Source organism: Pleurodeles waltl, chromosome 8 (genome assembly GCF_031143425.1).
Source record: "Pleurodeles waltl isolate 20211129_DDA chromosome 8, aPleWal1.hap1.20221129, whole genome shotgun sequence".
Taxonomy (NCBI): Eukaryota; Metazoa; Chordata; class Amphibia; order Caudata; family Salamandridae; genus Pleurodeles; species Pleurodeles waltl.
The window spans coordinates 1,145,161,041-1,145,186,799 of record NC_090447.1 but is presented as its reverse complement, the minus strand read 5'-3'; the positions used below and the strand labels follow the sequence as shown (position 1 = coordinate 1,145,186,799).

Below are 25,759 nucleotides of genomic sequence, written 5' to 3'. Positions count from 1 at the left end.
GAGGTGTTAACAACTAGAATAGGAACAATAAGTACCACTGCACCACATGCCACAAATAGACACTAGACCGGGAATCCCCCACCAACACAAACAAATTATACACTAGCGGGAAAGAGCATAACCAAGCTGGGGATTACATGGCTACTAATACCACACTGCAAGACTTATTACCCAGGCACAGCAGACAAATACTTTCTGAGCATTATAACAAGACCTAAGTTAAGTTTTATTGTTTGCTTTGTATGTTTATTTTATATCAGATAAACCAAATCCTGATATTGTAAATGCAAATTGATGGAAGCAGATCTGGACTGAAAATTCAATAAAATTCCACCAAGTGTAGAACTTGGGACTGCTGTATGCCTTTCAGCCAATACCACTCCTTCCCCCAGTTCTCAAGAATATCAGGACAGACCAGTCCCAAGCCATCATAGTTGCTCCGGTTTGGGCATGGAGAACATCGATTCCAGAAAACTCCTGGGCTTCGGCATATGTCCTGGAAGGACCTGCTGTTGCAGCAACAGGAGAGGGTTCTGCACCCTGGCCTTCGTAATCTCCACCTTCATGCTTGGAGATTGAGTAGCAAAAGCTGAACACTTTCAACCTTTCTCTGGAGGTGGTTAATATTATCTTTGCAGCCAAACATCCCTCAACAAAAACTGTATACGCCTGTCATTAGGACAGATTTGCAGCTTGGTGCCAGATTGAGCTCCTGCAGGCTAAGTTATCTTACAATATGTCATTTGTTCTGTCCTTTGCCCTGCAATGCTTTGCTTTTGGCACAATTAAGGGTTATCCTTTGGCCTTCCTATGGTTGCCAGATCGGCCTTCGATGTTTAAGTCACCAGTTGTGATTTTTGAAAGGGCTGCAACACGTTTTCCTTTTTTCATACCTCTGTGGAACCTTAATTTCATCCTGAATTATCTGGTGAGCACTCCATTCGAGACGCTTCACGGCTGACCTTTCCAGCTCTTGACTATCAAGACTTCATTCCTCATTGTCATCACCTTGGCACGGCGTCGGTGAACTTCAGGCTCTATGTGTCACTCCACCATACACTTCTTCCCAGACAAACTGATTCTGCGGACATGTGATAATTCTTGCCGAATGTTGTGATGCTATTCCATGTCAGTCAAACTGTTACTTTGTCAGCATTCTATGCTTTTCTTCACCCAGCTGAAGGGGAGGAGAGACTGCACCACCTGGGCCACAATAAAGCACTGAACTTCTACAAAGATTGTACCAAAGACTACTGGGTGAAAGTGCAGTTCTTTACAGGACTCACAGGAGCAAAAAATACAATTTGCACGGAAGAGAACCTACTCCTGGTGGATTGTGCTTTATATTAAGATCTGTTATTCATTGTCATGAAAGCAGCCTTCGGAAGGACCACATGCTTTTTCTACCAGGGCCAAAGCTGCTACTACTGTGTTGGCACGTGGAGTTCCTGTGCTAGACACCATGTGGCTATGTGGGCGTTCCTCCATATGTTCATGAAGCAGTATTGCCTTGACATTCACATTCGCCAGGAGGGGTATTTTGCTTGCTTGACTTTATGGTTTGAGTCTGTTCACAAACCCACCTCTATATCGGCATTGCTTTTGTATCTATTCAGAAGGTTAGGAATCTGCAAAAGTCTCTATCAAAAGTACAAGTTAATTACCTTTAGTACCACTCTTTCTGGTCGACTCTCTGTCTAGCCACAGATTTCTCACTGATCTTCCGCATCCTGGTATTAGACTCTATCCGTTAATAAGACCCCAAGTCTAGGAAACCTGTACAGTGTCTACCAGCTTTCATTTGGGGCTGTGTGTCTGGTGGTGCGGATAGTCTTGTAAGCAACTGACATCAGTCTGTGGAAGTGGCGACTATATAGTCCCTGCATGCCACCAATATGGAGCCGCAAGGTGCCAACTTCTGGTGCGCAGTGGCACTGCTGAAAGGGCTCCTGATCCAGTGGAATATTCACAAGGTAAGGAATCTGCAGCTGAATAGTCTCTACCAGAAAGAGTGTTACTTAAGGTAAGTACTTAGTTGTCCTAGTCACATACAGTGTTGTGCAGAAGGCACATTAACAATGCTATTAGCTTGCAAGATTGTAGTAACGTGGGATTTAAAAAAAAGGAAAAATATGTATGTTTTCTATGTACTATAGGTGATTGGGCATGTCTTAAAATTTGCATTGAAGAAAAGATAGTCTCAAGAACCTGCAGATTAGTTCAAGCCCCTGACTATGCGTCGAATGTAGCTTGCTGTGGGTCATTAGGTTGGAAACTGAGGTCAGACGGGAAGGGAGTTGCATGCTCTGTTACTACCAGGAAAGAGGCTCTCGAGTTAGTCAGTCTGCAAAAGTATTTAAGGGTAAAGGTGAGTCTTAAAGCTCAGACAGTGGGCCTGAGGGCTTGCAAAGGTGTGAATATCTGAAGGTGAGCAGAAAGGGATTGAGTGTGCAGCGGTATACGTAATGAGTAGGAGATTTGATGCAATAGCCTTTAGAGAATATTTCACAGACTGGTGACTGGCAGTGAGAAACATGGTTCTGGGAGAGGTGCCTAAGGTTCTGAGAGCTGCAGATGGTGTGTGAGGGTCAACTGAAGGTCTTTGAGGACTCCTATAAGGAATGTGGAAGACACAGTTTCTTTTGGTTAGGTAAGGGACTCCCGTCCAGCTAAGTACCTTTTGGATACTCTGAGGGTCAGCACAGAGTGACAAATGTGCTGAAAACTGGTTAGGAGTTTCTGTGGAAAGACAAACGACTAGTGGAGCAGGTCCAGCAGACTGGACTCTGGCAGACTGAGTCTGAACACTGACAGGATGATGTCAATTAAGCAAGAGAGAAGTTGTGACGCAAATGCAAGGCCTGTCTTGGGAGCAGGTGAAAAATCTTACAACTCTGTGGTGATTTCGTGCTGTGGGGCAGGGAGCTGGGAAGTACTGAACGAGCCTATGAGGCTGAGGTTTTCCCAGAGCCGCTGACTGGAGAAAGACGTTTGAGCAGGTAAAGCGCATCTCCCCTAATGCATGATATAAACCAATACAATTCACTTTTTTTCATACATAAAGCCTACCTAACCCCCAAGAAGCCTGCATTAATCTACCCTCGCAGACTGTCTGTCTTTAGTAAATGTAGTTGACAGAGTGCAGACACTTAGCTGTCCCAATAGGTGCTGGGTTTTTGGATGAAATGGTGGAAAGCTTGAGTAGCTATAGGTACGCTGCTCAAGAAATCCATGAAGCAATGCTTACTGGAGATATTTCCCAGTTGGATGGGTTATAATGTAAAATTGTGCATGTTGTCTTTGGGAACTGCCTTAGCGACAGTCCATAGCAAAGCATTGGGGGAGACTCACTGCCCCGGGCTTCTCCCCGTGGTAAAAACAAAAAACAATTGGGGGAATGGCCATGGCAGATGAACAGCACATGAACACCACAAGGAAAGATAAAAAGGTGATGGAAAATCTTGCTGAATTAATGGAAATGTTAACTAAATTGGTTGATCCAACAAATAATAGAGTACATTGAATGACAAATGTGCTGGAAAATTCTGTATTGGGATTATTGCTAATGTAAATTTCTCATTTGTCTTCATAGAAAGTGTGGAAGCTGCTTGTGGCAAAGGTGTTGGCCTGATTTATGTCAGGATGCTCTGTAAACAGTGCACTATGAATAATACTGAATAGGTGCAGTTGGATGTTACTGACCGTGCTTAATTTGTGCAGGTGTTTGCCAATTTCTAGCTTCAGCACTCATTTATAAACAACTTCATTTATTTATTAGAATCCCCCACATTGTGGCACAGTGCGTGTTTTTAGGAGAGTTTGTTATTCTAGCATTTAGCTACTTAAAATACCTTAAGATGGTAAAACTAGAACATAAGCCTTTAATTTCAGGTGACAAGAGCTGCAATGGACTCATGGGAAACACCTTGGGCCCTGGCACTTAGGGCCTGATTACGACTCTGTCACAAACGTGATGGATATCCCGTCCGCTGTATTACAAGCTCCATTATATTGTATGGAACTTGTAAAACGGCGGGCAGGATATTCGTCACATTTGTGGTGGAGTATCCCATCCGCCAAGGTTGTAATCAGGCCCTTAATGTTTTAGAAATTAAGCACTGGTTACCGTTGTACCTCAATAAAAAGAAGTTTAGAAAAATAGATGGTGTGCTTAACACGAGAAAGTTTGAAGACCACTGATTTAGAGTAGAAGAAAAGGACTTAGGGCCTGTTTTAGAGTTTGATTAATAAGATACTCCATCATCGATATGGTGCATATCCCGTCCGCCATATTACGAGTATCATTGTACTTGTATAAGGTAGTACTTGTAATACAGTGGTGAGGATATCCGTCACATTTGTGACAGAGTAACCTGTCTACCAAACTCTAAATCAGGCCCTAAGAGAGTACCCCTTCCACATCCTCGTTCTTCTTCAGTGGAGGAGATATTATGCAATCTGGATGTTCTTTGCTTCTTGAGCTCCTGTCTGAACTAGGCATGGCTTAAAAAAGGGCCTTTATCAGAGAAGCATCTTGTAATCTTCAGGTGTAATGATCCCATCCAGGTAGCATCTATGTCCACCATTATGAAATGGATAGTGTCATATATGACCAATTGTCACACTTTGCTTGCTTGAAATTTAACCTCCATGCTGCATCTCTGCCAGAGCTAATGTGGTGTACTTAGGCTCCTCAGACACACACTGTTGAAAATTGAAGTGGCTTCCTTAAGTAATGCAATATATGGACAGGCGGTTCTCTGCAACCTGTTTACCTAGACATGAGGCACCTGATGTTTCATTTCTCCTCCTTCCTTTCCTGTTCTCAGTTGCTATGAAATCTACCCACACAGTTAACGGGCTGAAGGAGGAAGGATTTAGGACCATACTATCCTTATATTCTTAGTGACTACATTAGTCTTATTACATAAGCTCCTTCTCTTTATCTTCACCTTCCTAAAGGCTCACAAAATATTGATGAAAATCCTTACAGTTTGACTATATTTTTAAAATTAAAAGAATTGGTGAAAATGCGCATACACTGGAGGACGTCCCATATGATCCGCACATGCGTGCAGAGTACTAATTCAGTAAGCTGTTTTAACAACCATTGAGGCATTTTCCAGAGTAACAAGTTTAAAATAAAGGTGACTTTAACCAACTTTGCAGTGCAATAAGGACAACTTCAAGCTCCACAGTGTAATGGAAAATCAAGTTTAGAGGAGAGGCTACTAAAACCAAGGGACACATTTTATTATTGAGGCTTGGGTGTTTAAGTGCAAGTACCCACAATCTGGTATTTTAGGTACTACGACTAATAGTTGCTGCTTAATTTCACAATGTTGGTTCTCTGTTTTATACAAGCACAGCCATGTAATTTGTTATTTTATTTTTTTGTTTAGTTTATGCGTTATTTCAGTTATATATTCAGGTTGGTGTAGAACGAGAATTTTGCCTAGCACCCACTAAATGCTACTGTTGCCTTAAAGTGCATCATGCACTTCAGACAGCACTTCTGAAAGGGACCAACCTTCCAGAATCCTCACCCCTAGAGAATAGGTTACTGGAGGAACATATGCACCGGAAAGTGACATCCCTCGCTCATAAGAAATTGGTCAACAACTCACCAGACACACTGCAAAATTTGAGGGCACACTGAGAGCGTGACTTGGGGAAAATTGAAGATGATGAATGGGTCGAGGCCCTGGCTTTCCCGTGGGAGGTGTCAATTAAATCCAAGTTCTGATTGGTACAACTGAAAATACTACACAGGTCCTATTTTACTTGTTTAGTCAAGGTAAAAAAATAGGCAGGGCAGACAATCAAGCTGTTTACCAGAGTTTTGGCCAAAAGGGATCCTTCATGCATATAATATGGGACTTCCCAGCGGTACGGCGATACTGGGACTCAGTGGTCGCCTGTATGAAGAAGATGTGTGAAAGCAAGATGGGGACCTCTGTGAAATAGTGTTTGTTGACTATATGGAATTAAACGCCTTGGCAGAATGTAGAGATCCAAATGACCTTAGGGCAGGCTGTCGCCAAACTTAACATAGCTCGGCTTTGGGGGGCATTACATGCACCACATCTAAAAGACTGGAAAAACAGCATGGATTGGTGCATGATGGTGGAGAAAGTGACTTATGAACTCAAATTAGTGAAAATAAGGGGGCAATGGAACACCCACAGGGGGAATCTTTGTACCTCCCTTATGTCATTGAACTCTGACCAATTCCGTCCTCCTGTGTCAATGGATGGGATGGGTGGAAGAGTTGAGTGTCTTTGGTATATTAAGTAATATTGTCAGTACTCCATTGACACTTGACCTTTCACTGATAGTATGTATGTTATGTGTTTTCAATGCACTTGCCAAGTTTTCAATAAAAAGATCTTATTTAAAAAAGTTATACCTTCAGGTGTTTTATCGCCAACATGCCTTCCTGACTACTTCAGCCAGCCCACCTTATCTACTATGTGTACTTCTTTAACTTTCTAGTCATGTTAATGTTTCACAGGGCAGCATGGAAGTAGGCCGCTGATTACCATCTAAGAACAGATGGCACAAGTGGTCTATTACACAGGGATCCCAGTGGTCATAGCTCAAAGTTGCCATTTTCTTCAGGTTGACCATGTGGCTTCAGATGTCTTCTTCCTTTCTTATAATCTGGGCTAAACATTGTCAAATATTTTAACATTCCTGGTACCAGGTATTTGGAGGTATCTAGTGTCCCATGGTCAGCCTCACAAAAGGCTTAATTTTGGGATACTGCTGTGGGCAGGTTAGAAGGGAGCATGTAGGATAGCTGCTCAGGCACATGTTTGGCTCCATGCTGTCCTTGCATGCTGCACTTTAAAAATGTATAATGTATTTTGCATTTAAAAAAAGTAAGAAAGAAGATGCAAACATTGCATTTCATCCCAACATAGTACTGCAGGTGTAGGGAGAATAAGAAGAAAACCAAATAAAGCTCCTTCAAATTATATAGCATGGACAAATGTAATATTGTAAATCTGTTTTTGGGGAGTCTGCATATTAAAGATAACCTATTAACCAAGTTTGCAGCTTTTTTCTTCTCTTAAATATAAACACTGTGAATTAGTTCTTTATAATTTGAATGTATTTTTCATTTTCAGGCATCTTGTGACAATGGCTCCAAAATACACAACTATCTTCTGGAGTGGGATGAAGTAAGTAGATTTTCTTTTTAATAAATTTGTAATGTTAAACTTTTGTAAATGCGTATTTGATAATTGATACCCAACTGTTACACAGCTAGACAAAGACATTGTTTTGTTCTAGAAAATGTAATTAACTGTCACTGGAATATTTCCTAGTCCTAGCAAATAGTTCAGTCTGCAACGGATCCGCGGATCCACCACTTACAGACACATACAGCCACTCACAAACCAAAAAAATCACTTGGACACCCAGTCACAGACCGACACAGCCACTTACACAACCACTCACACACCCATAAAGCCACTCACAGATCCACTAAATCACTTGCATACCCAATCACAGACCCACACAGCCACTCAGACATACACACCCACTTATACATCCACATAACGACTCACGTTCACACTTATACAGCCACCTACACACCCACAAAACTAACACACCAGCTTACCCACACAATCTCTCGTGAACACAAACCCACACAGCCACTCACATACCCACAAAACCACTCCCACACCCACACAGCCACTTATACACCCACAAACCCATACAGCAACTCACACACCCACTCACTGACCAATAAAACCATTTGCACACCTACTCACAGACCCACAACGGCACTCATGCACTCACACACCCACTTACACATCCGCACAACCACACACACCCATACAGACCAACAGTGTGGGATTGGCTGCATATGGGGGTGTTACCCGCAGCGCCTGTCCAGGCCCTGCAGCCAACGTCCTGCTTTGCGTGGTCAAAGGCAGTTGGATTAACGTATGGTAATTAAATATTAGTTTACATTAATAAACCCTAGAAATTCACTGAAAAAAACAAAGGTTACAGGGACAATATAGTTAGGACATAGAATATTTTTTTTTAAACCTTAGAATTTCACTAAAAAAACAAAGGTTACCGGGCTGTTATAGTTAGGTCCAGATTTTACACACACAAAAGCATAGAAATTCAGCAGCTATAGTTATACTTATCTTAAGAAACTCTAATTTATACTTATCTCAAGAAACTCTAACTCGTGCCCGAAGGTAACTGTAACTTGCATGCTTGCATGATTACCCCAAATATTACATCAGTCATGACATCTTCTAAGACATCATTGATAATAGCACTGCAACATTTGCAATGAAATTATCAATGCGAAAACTGTGCATGGCGGTGGTGCAAGTTATGGTTACCATAGGATACAAGTTATAGTTACTTGAGATAACTATAACTGCTGAATTTCCATGGTTTCTGCGTGTAAAATCTGAACCTAAATATAATGTCTCTGTAACCTTTGTTTTATTCAATGAATTTCTGAGGTTTTTTAAAATTCTATTTCCTAACCATAAGGTCCCTATAACCTTTGTTTTTTCAGTGAAAATACATGCACACGCTCAAACGCCCGCCCCCTTCCCTCCTCCAGCCCTACCCCCTGCCTGGTAAAGTACCTAACAAGTAGGCAGCTTGTTACCTTGCATGGTGGACACTGCATACCATGTAGTTTCTGCATGTCTTCCTAGGCAGACTAGATTAGTATTTATGAAAACATGAGGCATGTGTATGTTAAGTTCCATATTATGTGACAGATGTGTTGATCCTTTAGATGTTAAACTATATTATCTAGCTTACCCTTAAGCACAGGGTTTCAACTTCCAATTTTCTTTTGTGTTACTTGGTTAGTTGGGATTAGGTTTTACAGAGTTGAACTAAATAATTACATACATTTATAATTATGGAACTTAAAGCTTCTGTGTCTCTGAAACATGAGATTCTAACATCGCTCAACTGAATTATGTTTTTCCATACCGTTTCTAATCTTTTTCCTTCTAAATTCAGTCCATTAAATATTGATTTCCAAAGAACAAAGCTCTTGGTGGTATAAAGTACTGATACTCTGTAGGATAATAAACTCTCAAGTATTTGTGAAGCTCTTTTCTTAAAGTTAATGTTTAAAATACAGAAAACTGAGTAATAGGTTAGTAAGCTATTCATGCTTAATGTACTACAAGAGAAAAGTGCTCTCTGGAGGTATATATTTCTAATTGATAATTTGGTTTGCCTGCTCTTCATTTTAGAGGTAACCCCTACTCGATTTAGGGGATCAGAGAAAAATCATTGCAAAGCTCACACAGCTTACAACTGAGACGTTCTGATGATGTCTCTCGATCTGATGTAAAACATACAAAAAGTCCTCTTCTGTGCCCTTGGTTCTAGATTTCTTTTTATCTTTGTGCCACAATTGCTTGGATCATAATGTGATGTATTACTTTATTTAAGACTTTCTTGAGGTCACAGTCTGTTCCATGATTGCAGAGGTTTAAGACTTCTGTGCCATAGAAATGCCATGTGTCCTTGTTGACCCCTGTTAAGAGTATACATGGTGTTTGTCTCTAGCATTCAGTGCAAAGCTTAACTCTTCTTCAATAAGTGGCTCAGGGAACCATAACACCTCTTTCGGGGACTTACTTCTTGAATGAGAACATACATCTTGCTGTGCTGCAGATTTAGAAAGTCCTCGCAGGGGGATCACCAAGCAGAGATCCGCCCCACTAGACCTTAAAAAGAAGTTCCTTGGTGGAGAGAGCTGCCCCATTGGGCAAGTGCCAGCACTTCCTTTTCAACATTAGTTATAGAGTCTTTGACTCCCTTGTGGCAGATTGGGATATTTGGCTCTAATCACTCCCCTTCCCTGGGGCATAGAAAGCCTAATAGATGCCAGAGATTTTCACAATGTGGAAAATAAAGAGGGTGAGCCCGCACTTGCACTGGACTATGCCCCTACCCCACAAAGGGCATACAGTCTTGCTGCCCTCCCTAGGGGGGTAGATACAGTGTGTTGCATGTAGTCTGCCTCCAGAGGTTTAGAAAGTCCACCAGAGAGCAGTACAGTCTTTTTGCCCCTCTGGGGGGCATATTGCCACGTGTTCCCACCAATATGTGTCTCTCAGGTGGGGTAGAAAGCCCTCTTAAAACCAGGAATTTCCTCATGGAGGACAAAAAGGGGTTGGGGGCTTCACACAGCCATCAGGCATTGACCCAACCCCAGAAGGAGCATACTGTTTTTCTACCCACCCCTCCCCCTGGGGGGAACGAAGGACAGGACAACTGGGTTTTCTTTTGAATACATGGGTGGGGGAGACCCCTTGGATCTAATCCAGGACCATACCATGGACGATGCAAAGCTCACATGGTGCCTGGTATGATCCATTTCTTTCACGGGCTGTAGTCCCAGCCTCATAAGTGGTATGCTGTTTTTATCAGGGGAAGTGTGAGAACACTGGGTGGTAGCAATTCTGTTGATCTCAATCACAGAAATGTGAGGAAAATGTGTGATTTTATCTAAAGTTTGCCTGAGATTTAGGTAAGAAAACGTTGTGAGGTCCACACAAGTCACACCACTTTGGTGTCTAGTTTTAAGAAATGTCTTGGTTTAGTAGGTTTCTGTGGGTGGCTTCCAAGCCTGGGCCCAAATGCGAAAGCTTCTCCTATCACCAAAACAGGTAATTTTTTGACAGGAAATATTGATGGTTCCACACTGTGTTTTGGGGCTTTTTTGGTTTAGATGCTAGACGCAGCTATGCAGGTAGGGATAACGTTTTTAACAGGAGGAGTGTGGAAACGCTTGGTGGTAGGAATTTTCAGCTTTTTCACTAGTATTACCATCAATTCTGATTATGATCTGGGTATCTTCAGCAGAAATTAATATTATCGTATTATAAGACTGGATGAATAAGGCTAAGGGTACCACATATAAGTTAAAACTGGTGAAGGAACCCAGTCCTGCAAAACGTTAATGGTAGCAGGTCTAGTATTGAACACATGAGGATCCAATTGCAGTCAAAAGAATCTATTAATTAAAAAGCTCTGAAACCCAGCAAGAACAATATCTTTAATATCTGTCATGTGTGGTTATCGAGCATAATTAGGTACTCTAGAGTTGAAAGCCATAGAGACATATAGTAAGTTCAATACAGCCAGTATGTCTCGGTTAGCACAGCAGCAGAGTAAATCAAGGTCAGCTGCTACCAGAGATTCTGCACTGCAGTTGTGCCAAACGTCAGCCTGCAATGAACATAGAAGTTTGTGGGATCAATAAAATTAGATCATTGGTTGAACAACGCATGATCAAGGAGCTTGACCAAAGAAGGTTATTGTGAAATAAGCTGTTGATTATCTACTTTTTCTGGGTCAAAGGTAGTTTTTCCTGGAGGGGTGTAATCTGGGCGTTTTTTAGTTTATCTAACTGAATTCCTCTGGTTAGTGATGGAGTTATAATATTCTTAACAAGTTCAGATCCTTCTTATAACCGCAGCTTTGACTAGCTGGCAGGATATCAGCAGCTGATCCCGATGGTTTGCAAAACTTCACTATATTTACTGTTCCTTCATCATTTAGTAGGTCAAGTTGTTAGAACCGTTGGTGAAGTTGTCAAAGTATTGTAGTCAGGCTTAGCAAGGTCTTCATCTGCAAGCAAATATGGGCAGATATCTTAAATTTTCGTTTCAAATTAATCTGAAAATGTTTGTATTTACCTAAGGAGACAGATATTTGGTTGACCTCAGGGATCTCTTTTAGCTCTTTATTAGACTTGAAGATGGCTTTATAGATGTTAGATGCAGAAATACAATTCTCAGCAAAATATGAGGCTTTTGTATTTTTTATTGTCTTTTCATAATTATTGTTAAATGAAACCCCCATTTCGTTTTGGTCATGTACAAATAATTGCAGGATCGAATTGTTCTGAATGCCGAAGGGTGTTTTTTTCCATCTGATTCTTCAGTAGACCAACTATTTTGTGGTTTAGTCTTAGATCCTTCTTGGAATGGTCAGAGGGTATCATGCACAAAAGCAACATGATCATGGCATGTATCTTGAATAACGTTGGGCTCGGTTGAGCTGGCTAAGAAAAGGGAGCTCGGTGATTCAACAGCAGTTCTAATGGTTAGGTTTTTCCAGTTGCATACCTGCATGGCTGTTGAGGATACAGGGATTTGGTGAAGGTGTGCTTGTGTAAACCAACAAAACAGTATCGCTCAGTGGTTGGACCAGGGAATCAATTTAGAGGGTGCATTCTCACACAAGGGGTTATCAGAAGAAACCATGTGTTCGATGGCATATGTTGCTGCAGATACACATGTTTCGCACAGTCCGCTGCCTGGTGTTGGGCTCGGAGTATTACAAGTTGTTTTTCTTCGAAGAAGTCTTTTTGGTCACGGGACCGAAGGACTCCTCCCTCTTCGGCTCCATTGCGCATGGGCGTAGACTCCATCTTAGATTGTTTTTTTCCGCTGTCGGGTTCGGACGTATTCCTTTTCGCTCCGTGTTTCGGTTCGGAAAGTTAGTCAGAATCTCGGAAGAAAGCGTCGGTATTGTTCCGTTCGGTATCGGGATAGTTAGGTACATCGACACCGATCATCGGAAGACTTTGGGGTAGCTTCGATCCCCCATCGGGGCCTGGTCGGCCGGACCCCGTGCGACATCGAAGCCGATGGAACGGACCCCGTTTCGTTTCTGCCCAAAATGTCACAGTAAGTATCCTTATACAGATCAGCACTTGGTCTGTAACTTGTGCTTGTCCCCCGAGCACAAGGAGGATACCTGTGAGGCCTGTCGAGCCTTCCGGTCCAGAAAAACACTCCGGGACCGAAGAGCCAGGCGTCTACAAATGGCGTCCACGCCGACAAAACAACGTATCGACGACGAAGAGGAAACATTCTCGGTTCCGGAATCAGAATCCAGAGACTCCGACGTCGAACAACAGCAACAAACAGTGAGTAAGACGTCGAAAATTAAAACCATCGAGAAGACAAAAGCCCAGGGGACGCCACTGCCAACAGGCCATGGCTCGACCCATAAAACCGGCGACCCGTCGAAGGCGCCGAAAAAGGGCACGCCCATAGCGAAGACACCCGACTCCGGTCGAGGGACCGCCATGGAGCAACCTCGGAGCCGAGATAGCGGCTCCGAGAGGCAAAAACAAGATGCCGGCACCGAAAAACATCGGCACCGAGACACACTGCCGAAAGCCACAAAAATTCTGTCGGTGCCGAAGCCGAAAAAAGATTCTCTCTCGGCGCCGAAAAGTTCCACACCTCCATCCTACACAGAGGAACAAGGAATAAGTGGCCAGATGCACAGATTTGGACAAGAGCTCCAAAGTGTAGAATCAGACTACACATAAAAGAGACTGTACATCCAGCAAGACACAGGGAAGATATCAACCCTTCCCCCAATAATGAGAAAAAGAAGGATCGGACTTCTCAAGGATGACGCACAACCACAAGCCAAAGTGGTTAAAAAAGTCACGCCTCCGCCCTCTCCACCACAACAGGCATCGCCGGCACAAACACCGCCACAAATGCACTCACCAGCGCAAACTACCATAAGTCAAGATAATCAGGATCAAGACGCTTGGGACCTATATGACACCCCAGTGCCGGACAATGATCCCGATTCATACCCCACAAAGCCGTCACTGCCAGAGGACAGTACCTCATACTCGCAACTGGTAGCTAGGGAAGCAGAATTCCACAATGTCCAACTGCATTCCGATCCTATAGAGGATGATTTTTTATTTAACACCCTCTCGGCTACACATAGCCAATATCAATGTCTCCCAATGCTACCAGGGATGTTACGGCACGCAAAACAAATTTTTGAAGAGCCCGTAAAATCAAGAGCCATCACCCCAAGGGTGGATAAGAAATACAAACCACCACCCACAGACCCAGTGTTTATTACTTCGCAGTTACCACCTGACTCCGTAGTAGTAGGGGCAGCTCGCAAAAGAGCAAATTCCCATACATCTGGCGACGCCCCACCTCCGGACAAAGAAAGCAGAAAATTTGATGCGGCAGGAAAAAGAGTAGCATCACAGGCAGCCAACCAGTGGCGCATCGCAAATTCTCAAGCGCTGCTGGCCCGATATGACCGCGCACACTGGGATGAGATGCAACTTCTCATAGACCATCTTCCCCAGGAATACCAAAAAAGGGCGCAGCAAATAGTTGAAGAGGGACAAACGATCTCAAACAATCAAATCCGCTCTTCAATGGACGCAGCCGATACTGCAGCGAGAACAGTCAACACTGCTGTCACCATAAGGAGACACGCTTGGCTCCGCACTTCAGGCTTCAAACCTGAAATCCAGCAGGCTGTCCTTAATATGCCCTTCAACGAGAAACAACTTTTTGGCCCTGAAGTGGATACAGCCATTGAAAAACTTAAAAAGGACACAGACACGGCCAAAGCCATGGGCGCACTCTACTCCCCGCAGAGCAGAGGCTCTTTTAGAAAAACTCCATTTAGAGGGGGGTTTCGTGGCCAACCCACAGACACCACCAGCCAACAAACAAGAACCACACCATATCAGGGTTCATTCCAAAGGGGAGGTTTCAGGGGATATAGAGGGGGTCAATTCCCAAGGAGTAGGGGAAGATTCCAGACTCCAAAAACACCTCCACCTAAACAGTGACTTTCAAGTCACACAACCCCTTCACTCAACACCAGTGGGGGGAAGACTAAGCCAATTCTACCAATCTTGGCAGCAGATTACAACAGACAATTGGGTATTAGCAATAATCCAACATGGCTATTGCATAGAATTCCACAAATTCCCACCAAACATCCCTCCAAAAACACGCAAAATGTCACCACAACATTTAGAACTTTTAGGACTAGAAGTTCAAGCACTACTGCAAAAGGATGCAATAGAGTTAGTACCAGTACAACAAAAAAACACAGGAGTTTACTCCCTGTACTTTCTAATTCCAAAAAAATACAAAACATTAAGACCAATATTAGATCTCAGGACACTAAATACCTACATCATATCGGACCACTTTCACATGGTCACACTACAAGACATCATTCCACTGCTCAAACAGCAAGATTACATGACCACATTAGACCTAAAAGATGCGTACTTTCATATACCGATACACCCTTCTCACAGAAAGTACCTAAGGTTCGTATTCAAAGGAATACATTACCAATTCAAAGTGTTGCCATTCGGAATAACAACTGCACCAAGAGTATTCACAAAATGTCTAGCAGTAGTAGCAGCACATATCAGGAGACAACAGATACATGTGTTTCCTTACCTAGACGATTGGCTAATCAAGACCAACACAGTAAAAAAGTGCACAAACGACACCACATATGTCATACAAACCCTTCACAAACTGGGTTTCTCCATCAACTATACAAAGTCACACCTCGAACCGTGTCAGACACAACAATATCTAGGGGCAACCATCAACACATCAAAAGGAATTGCCACTCCAAGTCCACAAAGAGTGCAAGCATTCCACAAGGTAATAAGTGCTATGTTTCCAAACCAAAAGGTACAAGCAAAATTTGTGCTAAAACTTCTAGGCATGATGTCATCATGCATAGCCATTGTCCCAAACGCAAGACTACACATGCGACCCTTACAACAGTGCCTAGCATCACAATGGTCACAGGCACAGGGTCAACTTCAAAATCTGGTGTTGGTAGACCGCCAAACATACCTCTCGCTTCTATGGTGGAACAGCAACAATTTAAACAAAGGGCGGACATTTCAGGACCCAGTGCCTCAATACGTTATAACAACAGATGCTTCCATGACAGGGTGGGGAGCACACCTCAATCACCACAGCATTCAAGGACAATGGGATGTACACCAAACAAAATTTCATATCAATTACCTAGAACTGTTAGCAGTATTTCTAGCGTTAAAAGCCTTTCAACCCATAATAACACACAAATACATTCTTGTCAAAACAGACAACATGACAACAATGTATTATTTAAACAAACAAGGAGGAACACACTCAACACAATTGTGTCTCCTAACACAAAAAATATGGCAGTGGGCGATTCACAACAACATTCGCCTAATAGCACAATTTATTCCAGGGATCCAAAACCAACTAGCAGACAACCTTTCGCGAGACCACCAACAAGTCCACGAATGGGAAATTCACCCCCAAGTTCTGAACAAGTACTTTCAAATTTGGGGAACACCCCAGATAGATTTGTTCGCAACAAAAGAAAACGCAAAATGCCAAAACTTCGCATCCAGGTACCCACACCGCGAATCACAAGGCAATGCTCTATGGATAAGTTGGTCAGGGATATTTGCATACGCTTTTCCCCCTCTCCTTCCATATCTAGTAAACAAGTTGAGTCAAAACCAACTCAAACTCATACTGATAGCACCCACATGGGCAAGACAACCTTGGTATACAACTCTACTAGACCTTTCACTAGTAACGCATGTCAAACTACCCAACAGACCAGATCTGTTAACACAACACAAACAACAGATCAGGCATCCAAACCCAGCATCATTGAATCTGGCAATTTGGCTCCTGAAATCCTAGAATTCGGACACTTAGACCTCACACAAGAATGTATGGAGGTCATAAAACAAGCTAGAAAAGCTTCCACTAGACACTGCTATGCATCTAAGTGGAAAAGATTTGTTTGCTACTGCCATACCAATCAAATCCAACCATTGCATGCCTCTACAAAGGACATAGTGGGATACTTACTACATTTGCAAAAAGCGAATCTCGCTTTTTCATCTATAAAAATACACCTCGCAGCAATATCTGCTTACCTACAAACTACTCATTCATCGTCTCTATTTAGAATACCAGTTATTAAAGCATTCATGGAAGGGCTAAAAAGAATTATACCACCAAGAACACCACCAGTTCCTTCATGGAACCTTAACATCGTCTTAACAAGACTCATGGGTCCACCTTTCGAACCCATGCATTCCTGTGAAATGCAATATCTAACCTGGAAAGTCGCATTTCTCATTGCAATCACATCCCTCAGAAGAGTAAGTGAAATACAGGCATTTACCATACAAGAACCATTTATTCAAATACACAAAAATAAAATAGTTCTAAGAACAAATCCAAAATTTCTACCAAAAGTAATCTCACCATTCCATTTAAATCAAACAGTAGAATTGCCAGTGTTCTTCCCACAACCAGATTCCGTGGCTGAAAGGGCACTACATACATTAGACATCAAAAGAGCACTAATGTACTACATTGACAGAACAAAGCTAATCAGGAAAACAAAACAACTGTTCATAGCTTTTCAAAAACCACACATAGGAAATCCAATCTCTAAACAAGGCATTGCTAGATGGATAGTCAGATGTATTCAAACATGCTATCTTAAAGCCAAAAGAGAACTGCCTATTACACCAAAGGCACACTCAACCAGAAAGAAAGGTGCTACAATGGCCTTTCTAGGAAACATTCCTATGAGCGAAATATGTAAGGCTGCAACCTGGTCTACGCCTCATACATTTACTAAACACTACTGTGTAGACGTACTAAATGCACAACAAGCTACAGTGGGCCAAGCTGTACTAAGAACATTATTCCAAACTACTTCAACTCCTACAGGCTAAACCACCGCTTTTAGGGGAGGTAACTGCTTTATAGTCTATGCGAAACATGTGTATCTGCAGCAACATATGCCATCGAACTGAAAATGTCACTTACCCAGTGTACATCTGTTTGTGGCATTAGTCGCTGCAGATTCACATGTGCCCTCCCGCCTCCCCGGGAAGCCTGTAGCCGTTTAGAAGTAGATCTTAAATCTTAAACATTTGTAAATAATTATTATAAACTTTTTATGTACATACGTATTCACTCCATTGCATGGGCACTATTTATAGCAAACAACTCCATCCTCACCCTCTGCGGGGAAAACAATCTAAGATGGAGTCGACGCCCATGCGCAATGGAGCCGAAGAGGGAGGAGTCCTTCGGTCCCGTGACCAAAAAGACTTCTTCGAAGAAAAACAACTTGTAATACTCCGAGCCCAACACCAGGCAGCGGACTGTGCGAAACATGTGAATCTGCAGCGACTAATGCCACGAACAGATGTACACTGGGTAAGTGACATTTTCATTAGGATGCGGCTATCCTCATGCTTTAAGGCGCCTTCGGGTACTTGAAATTTAAATGAAGAGAGAAGCTGTCTGAAATTATCTCTGGTTGGGTTTGTGGAAACGTCAAAATGTATGTTCAAACCCCCACAATTATTTATCTGAGGATAAACTTGTTTTGAATGCAAATCCATATAATTACGGCCTTAAACTACTCTTGTTGTATTAATGGGTCCCTGGTGGAGCCCTCATTGGTCCGAAAATATTGCGTTATTTCTTCTGCACTCGAGATGCTATATGCTGCATCTTCAAATGCAGTTGGCTGCAGCCACCAAGGCCTTGCCCTGTTGTAGCACAAACAACTAGGGGTTGTTGTGGTCGGACAATTTATTTGAGAGTTAGTCCACTCGCTATCAATGCAGTGCTTAATTTGTAAATAAAGAGGTGCCAGTGCCCAAAGCCCTCCTCAGACACGCGGCTGCTGCAATTAAATGTGTGAACGCGGAATACTCAGGCAGCGTAATCCTGAAGCCATCCTCGGCCCTCTTCGATCCATATAAAGCCACTCCCTGCACTTTCAGCTCACTCTTGCAGCTTTCTACTTTCTCCCTTTGTGATGCTTTTTCGTTTTTCCTGAAATTTCTAGTTGGAATATGACACTTTTCGCTCTTTTTTCCGAATATGGTTTTATCGTCCGAAAATTGGAAACATCTAAATGGAGATCGTAGCATCCATTAAGAAGCTCAGAGTTAACGTATCACGGATTCAAGAATTTTAGTACTGGGTTTTCCAGCCCAGAAGGGAAGTGGAAAATGTAGGAATGTCACTGCTTCTGCTTCATGATATAAGGGAAAGCGGTGTCTAGTGCACACATTTGAATAAAAAAAAACTTTGGATAATTGCAGTGTAACAACCCTCAGGCCTAATAATATTTATAAAAAAATTGTTTATTTTGATACATTTTAAATATTGACGCAACACCATTAAAGTATTATGGTTGCATTTTTGTGTTTACTTCTAAACCCCTCATGTATTACCTTTGAATCATCGTTAATAGAAGTGGATGAGCCCAGGAGGGAGAGTTAGTGAGAGGTGAGGCTTATTACGGTGTTCTTACATATCCGAGGCAAATTGTATTAATTGCATAAAATCTATGAACGTGATTTTGTCTTTTGACTAGTTTTTGAATAAAATAGGCCACACAAATCTCTATTATAGTATAATGTAAATGCAAAGCATGACTGGTATTTTGTCAATAGTGGTGATGCACTGATGATTCGTACATATTTTTAAATTCTTTGCTAAATATTTAATTCTTGTGTTGTAACCCAAGTTGATATCAAAATTATGTTATCCATCTAAAAGGTTTAGCTCATTTTTAAAGGTTTGCAATCATTTTCCTTACAATTGCTTTCATGGTTGGCCGTAGGGAAAAGGAAGCAGAGATTTTTGTCAATGCTACTATGGTCAACAGAAGCAATATAGGATTACAAAGCTGTCTCCTGCAATGGGATTCACCTTCAGGCTAGCAGCTAAAAATGATCTCGGGATGAGGTAAGTTTAATAATCTTATAAATATACAGAACACGCTGTTTTTGCTATCAATTGAATTGCTACATATTGACAAATGTAATGCGTTCTCTTTAATCATCAAAATTCATTCCCTCCCATGAATTACCGTGTCACAATAAGAGGCTTGGTTCTCAATTTGTTTTAATATCACCATGTGTTAGCAGAGTCAGTAGGTCTGGTTTGCGTTTTGCATTAAGCCTTGTTTGCTTACTTTTCAGAATACCCCATATTATTTATTACTGCAGCCGGACTGGCGTGGCAGGTCCCTAGGAGACAGACCTGGTGTATGGTGTGAAGTGTGTGCTGTGCCAGGCCAGGACTTTGTTGTGCATCTGGGCCTTCAGGTAGCCTGAATACAAGCAAATACACTCAGCAGGCATGGACTGTGACCACACCGGGTAGACTTCAGGGGCCTACCCATTGATTCCTCCCAATACTTCTTCCGGATTGTCTTGGATCCCTGGTACCCCTCATTTGGGTTGCTACTGCATTGCCAAAGGCCTAGAGGAAAGTGGTCCTGCTTGTACATCCCCTTCTGGGACTTAACTGGCAGTTGAACCACGGGTAGGGTGGGCCCTGGTCCCGCTTGGCCACCACTGCACAACCTAAAGCCTGACAAGTGGTAGGGCTGCACATGCTGGGACTAATCAGCCTACCAAGCCAGAGGTAGGGCAGTTTCAGCCTACCACATTGTTCCCTCCTCCTGAGCTTTATTCACCACCTACATCTACATAGACACACAGAGGACTACACAGGAGGTTTGAGACCACAACATATGGGGAGGCACAGGCCTGGGAGGCCCCCCTGGTGACCCTCCTGAAATAGATGACTGAAGAAGCTGCTGAGATGCCCAGCGACCCAATAAATAGCCCGACTCGCCCGCAAGCAGGGCTTGGGAAAAAGGGGGATCCCAAGACACAGTTTCCCCATGCAATTTCCCATAGGAATTTTTAGACATGACTCCAGCCCGAACCGCTGGACAGAATTACACCAAATTTGGGAGTACGCTAGATCTTGGTCCAGAAAGCGTGCTTTTTTGTAATTTGATGTAAATTTGTTCAGTAGTTTTGGGAATATTAAAGGAAATAGAAATATAGATAACTAGGGAGGCGGATCCTCCTCGGATCCCAAAGATCTTATTTTGAAACTGATTGGCTGCCAGCACTTCAGCCAGGAAATTTTGGCAGCCATCTTGGGACTCAGAAGGGTGCAGAGTAAGAATAACTTAACCTCCTAGGCGTGGTTTGCCCTAAAATTGTGGTGGACCTGCAAATCTGCAGCAATTCTTTTTTTAAAAAGCAAGAGAAGTCTCCTGTGCTTGTTTATACCGCAGCCCCTGGGTGGCCTAGGTCTCGGGTTCAAATCTTATTATGTATTTTTTGGTTTCTCCTTGTCACTACTTTCGCCTTGCTTTTTCTGCTGTTTTGTGTGTGCCTCCTTCTTGCTTTTCCCTTCCTTGCTTTTTCCCCCTGTTTTTTTGCCTGCTCACTCCTTGCTTTCCCTCATTTTCACTGCTTTCTCCTTTTCCCCTGTTTTTAGGCCGAGCACGCAAGCGCTTTGTCCTGTTGTAAGTATTGTGGGCTTTTAACCACGCCTACCTCACGCCCATCACTTTCACTCGTTTGTGGGCTTGCCTTTCAAAAATACCTTGATGTCCTTGGTAATTGCTTTACCTTTGTCCCGCCTTGGGGCGGCTTTGTTAGCGCCTTGCAGACTGACCCTGTTACATGGATAATTGCATGATTGCCTATATCTGGTGTCTCCAACCAGTCGATTGCGAGCTACCAGTAGCTCACACAACCCTTCAGAGTAACTCCCAGCTTGGATTTAATTGTTAATAAGCAGAGGGTCACATTTATCCTATTAAAGTTAAGGGAAGGCTGTGTTTATTTCACATTATTATCACCAGATTTCAGATAGCAGGGCCTGATAAGGAGCAGTGCTGGAGTCAGATTTATGATCTAGGGCATAGAGGTGAAGAATTAAAGCACTAAGGTATTCAACTCTTAAATAAAAGTCCTGTCAACAGTATTGAAAGTGAGAACAAAATAATGTTTCTCAATCCTTTTACATTAGAGAAAATTAAAATGAAAAGTTACCTTGTAAACAATTTAACTTTTAATTTCAATTTTCTCAAATTATTTTTCACCATGTTGCAGTTACAAACAGCAGGCCGTTTGCTCCCAGTGGCCAGTAGAACACAGTGCAATATTTATGACTGAAAAATACAGCCATTTTTTTAAATGGGAGCAATTTGAAGTTTAGAAAAATGTTCCACATTATCAACATCTTTGCACTTTAAATTTCTCCCATTTAAAAACGTGGTTGTTTGTCTGTGCTACACCTCTAGTGGTGCCACTGTGCCACAAGTACGTATGACACCGGCTCTCAGTTACCCATACACATGGCTAACGCTGACTGACACACATGGCAGCCCTGTCATAGTGGCCCTAGTCAAAGTATTTTGCTCAAACCATAGTATCTGGATCTATGAACATTAGACTTAAAGTCAAGGAAGTTTGGTTTGGGATGTTTGGTAGTAATGCAAGACCCTTGGCCTATATATTTCTGTGTGATTGAACTCATTTTCTTCGTGCTCCGTGTCAGCCATGGCCATCAAGGTGCGAACAGCGGCGACAGGCAAACTCCATCGGCGGTATTGGTGCGCTGGTCACATTGTTCACACTGTTACCTATTCAGTCATTTTTTTTGGCTCTCCCCTTCACGCTCCATAGCTTTCCCAAAAACACACAATTGGCAAATGCTTTACTAAAAAAAAAAAAAAAAAAAAAACAGACATCCGCAACGTGGGTCTCCCGGCGCAGCGGGAGAGCCGATACTACATTATTCACTTCACTCGGGAAGTCGGGGAACTGCGGGCCGACACAGAATAAGGCTCGGAGGACGGAGGCCTAGAGTGTCCACACACTTCCCGCACCGTATCGTCCGAGTGACGGGTTGAAGTCTAAGAATGTTTGTTGTTCTTCTTTTTCTTATGACCCGAACGTCCTGATTACTTCGAGGACGAAGAGTGGTGGTGACGCTCGTAGGAGTCAAGTGTCGGGCGACCATGAGCTTTAGGAACCGCTTCCTCAAAGCTTTCGGTTTCATGGCCCGACACTCGGAGCACGACTTGGGGTCGTGATCACACTTCAGGCACCAAAGACACACAAGGTGTGGATCCGTCCCCTACATCATTCGGTGACAGGAGTCACAGGGCTTGAAACGGTCTTGCTGGCCATCCCTCGATGCATCTACGACCTCTTCAAAAAGAATTCGATAAAAGTGTCTTCATAGTCAAAAAGTGACTGAGGTAGCTCTCTCCCGATCTGCGCATAGGCTGGCACGGAAAGAAAAGAACGGACTTCAGCGTGCCGGGGTGGCAAGCACGACGTCAACGATGCCCGCGGAGTCGACCAACGCCACCTGACGGCATGCAGAGTTACTGCTCGAAGAAAAATCTCTGAATCCAGACTGATGCCTGGGGAAATTCAAAGGTAAGGAATCTGCAACCAGAATATGTTTCTACCAGATATATTGTTACAGAAGTTAAGTAACTTGTACGTTTCTTACAAATAACATTTTTATTGTGGTGTCCTCTAGGGGTTGTTCTGAGCATTGCATTCAACATATTACAATATTTGCTGCACTCGGTCGACCTATGATGCTTTGCAAGGCATTCTTTTACAAACATATTTGCTCATAACTCAGCCTGTAGTGGTCCTAGGACAATGGGACCACCTTTAAAACGTTTACCACAACCTGCTCTTTCTGTCTAGAGCATATCTGGGACTCCACATTAGGTTAGTTGGGATCCCAAAATAATAAACCCCTCCCTACATTCACTGTCTTTTAACCTCTCTCATGGCTGGAACCTTTGTTCTACATCTGAAAGTAGCTTGTGTTTTAAAGGTCTTGTTTGTAATATCATTGTATTAGGCTTGCTAGCCATGAAAATGTGTAATGCTCTACATCCTCTAGGGGCTACTAAATATACAGTTACACTGCAATACGTTGTCATTTTCTTTTCATGTGGTTATGCTCTCTAGGAGCTAACTATATGGTACCATGACCTGATTATACTACATGTAGGAGGCTGGATTGGAAGGAGGGCCGTGCCTCCTCCACAATTAGGTGTCATGATATAATGTTCCGATGCCCTTCCCCCCAACCCTCCATTGAAATCGTCTTTGCAAATCCACAGTATTAGGATTATCACTTCCACACTGCTAACATGCTCAGCCCACCCTGCTGGCCTCCACCTTCATGCCGTGTCCCTTGTGGCTCACAGTACATCATATTTGGGTTCTGTAACACTGAATTATTGTCTATACTGTTCGGGCAGCCAGATGTTATGTTACTTCCCTGGGGTTGGAAGTTGGGTCATTTTGAGTTAGGAGTTCAATCCCCTTTAAATGTATTACTGTTGAGTTTATCCAGAAGGTCACTACATATTTGTGTAAGGGGTGCTTGATGCACTGCAGTACAGTTGGGTAGTGTCTATATATCAAGCAAAGGCTGGTCACACAGCTCATCTTGCCCGCTGGTTCCACCTCCCCTGGATCATATGAGTTGACTTTAACTGTATTGTGGATCCCTCATTGAACAGGTTGCATCCGCCTCTACCCCATTCACCTACAACCCATATCACAACCTACTTATCACAGTGGTTAACTACTGACTGGTTGATTGCTAGAGAATGATTCATCCTGAAGTGAGGGAATACTCATTCTATTCGCCCCTGCATTACCTACACGTTAGGCTAAAACATTTTCTCTGTTACAGGTTACTCAGTTATTGGTGACCACTGCAAAATACGTAGGAAAGACCCTCTTCGATTATGATTTCCTACTGCTATGGCTTACCTGGGTGGTGGGGGGGGAGACATCCCACCCATCCCCACCTTAAGGCTACAACCTACCGCCTTAGTAGACTACATTTCTCAGAAACCCACCGGAGAAAGTATCATACTTTACATTGCAGAAAATAGCAACACTGTCACTTCCCAACAAATAGAATGGGATGCACTAAAGACAGTAGTAATGTGACACTGCATACACATAATCATGAGGGCGAGAGGAGCATTGCACTGGGAGCTGAAGTAGCTTGAAGGCACCCTGCCTAGTCTGATGATGGCGGCTGTAGTAGTCGACTCTGCCCAAGATGGTGTCATCGATGCACTGGAGAGTCACGTCTCCCTCCGTGATTCCCTACACTGCATAGACTATAAAATTTTAAAAAGCCAAGATACATGCAGAGGGAGAAACCAAGGTTGTCTATTGGCATGGCTACTTCTGCATGAGGTGGTCCCCACAACTGTGGTTGCCATTTGTGATACCCAACATTTCATAGCAGACTCCAAGGATACAATATACAAGATATTTTACTCACAATACAGCGCATTATATAATCCTCCTGCACACCTTGCGGTAACCTAACAGTGACAATTTGCTCTTCACAATCCTGGAGGAGAGAACCTTCAAACCTGGAGAAGTCTTTGCAGTCAGCCACAAGGACATCATCACCACCTCTTCTGAGGAACTAACCATGCTCATGGGACACCTGCATTTCCAACTGCAACTCAGCCACTCCACGATCATCTCAGGCAACCTCGCTTACCAACCACCGTCCTGCACCACCTTCAGCAACCTCCTCACCGACTTCATCACCTTTATTGTCATGAGATCCAACAACTTTCTCCTACTTGACGACCTCAACATTAATCTCAGTGACCCCTGACAGACCATAATGGCACCGAACTGGAAACTTTGACAACATCGGACTCACACAATTTGTATGAGGCCCGACATTTCCAGACACACACTGGACTCAGTCTTCACATCCAGCAGACCACTCCATCGTACATCTCTTCATCAGTGCAGCCCACCCCAACAAACACAAACCAACCATCAACCTCAGCCGCAATTAGAACAAGGTAACAGAAGCAAGTGAACCCACGCCCTCGGATCCAACCACCGCTTTCACATGCGACCTACAGAACAACCTTTCCACCTTCAACAATTGGATCTTAGACTGGGCCAATAAAATGCCCCCTTGAAGAAGACCAGCGACACAAGAACTCGTGCTCAAACCTCTGCCGG

At 43.1% G+C, this 25,759-nt stretch overlaps 1 protein-coding gene across 2 annotated transcripts in view; it reads left to right on the top strand.

Annotated features, from left to right (window-relative positions):
* FNDC3A (fibronectin type III domain containing 3A) overlaps nt 1–25,759 on the top strand; it is a 1,418,915-nt gene that overhangs the window by 807,329 nt on the left and 585,827 nt on the right. For both annotated transcript variants that reach the window (XM_069205374.1, XM_069205375.1), the window contains 2 exons: nt 7,134–7,187; nt 19,516–19,640. In XM_069205374.1, the coding sequence (XP_069061475.1) occupies nt 7,134–7,187; nt 19,516–19,640 (179 nt within the window). The remainder of the gene's footprint in view (nt 1–7,133; nt 7,188–19,515; nt 19,641–25,759) is intronic.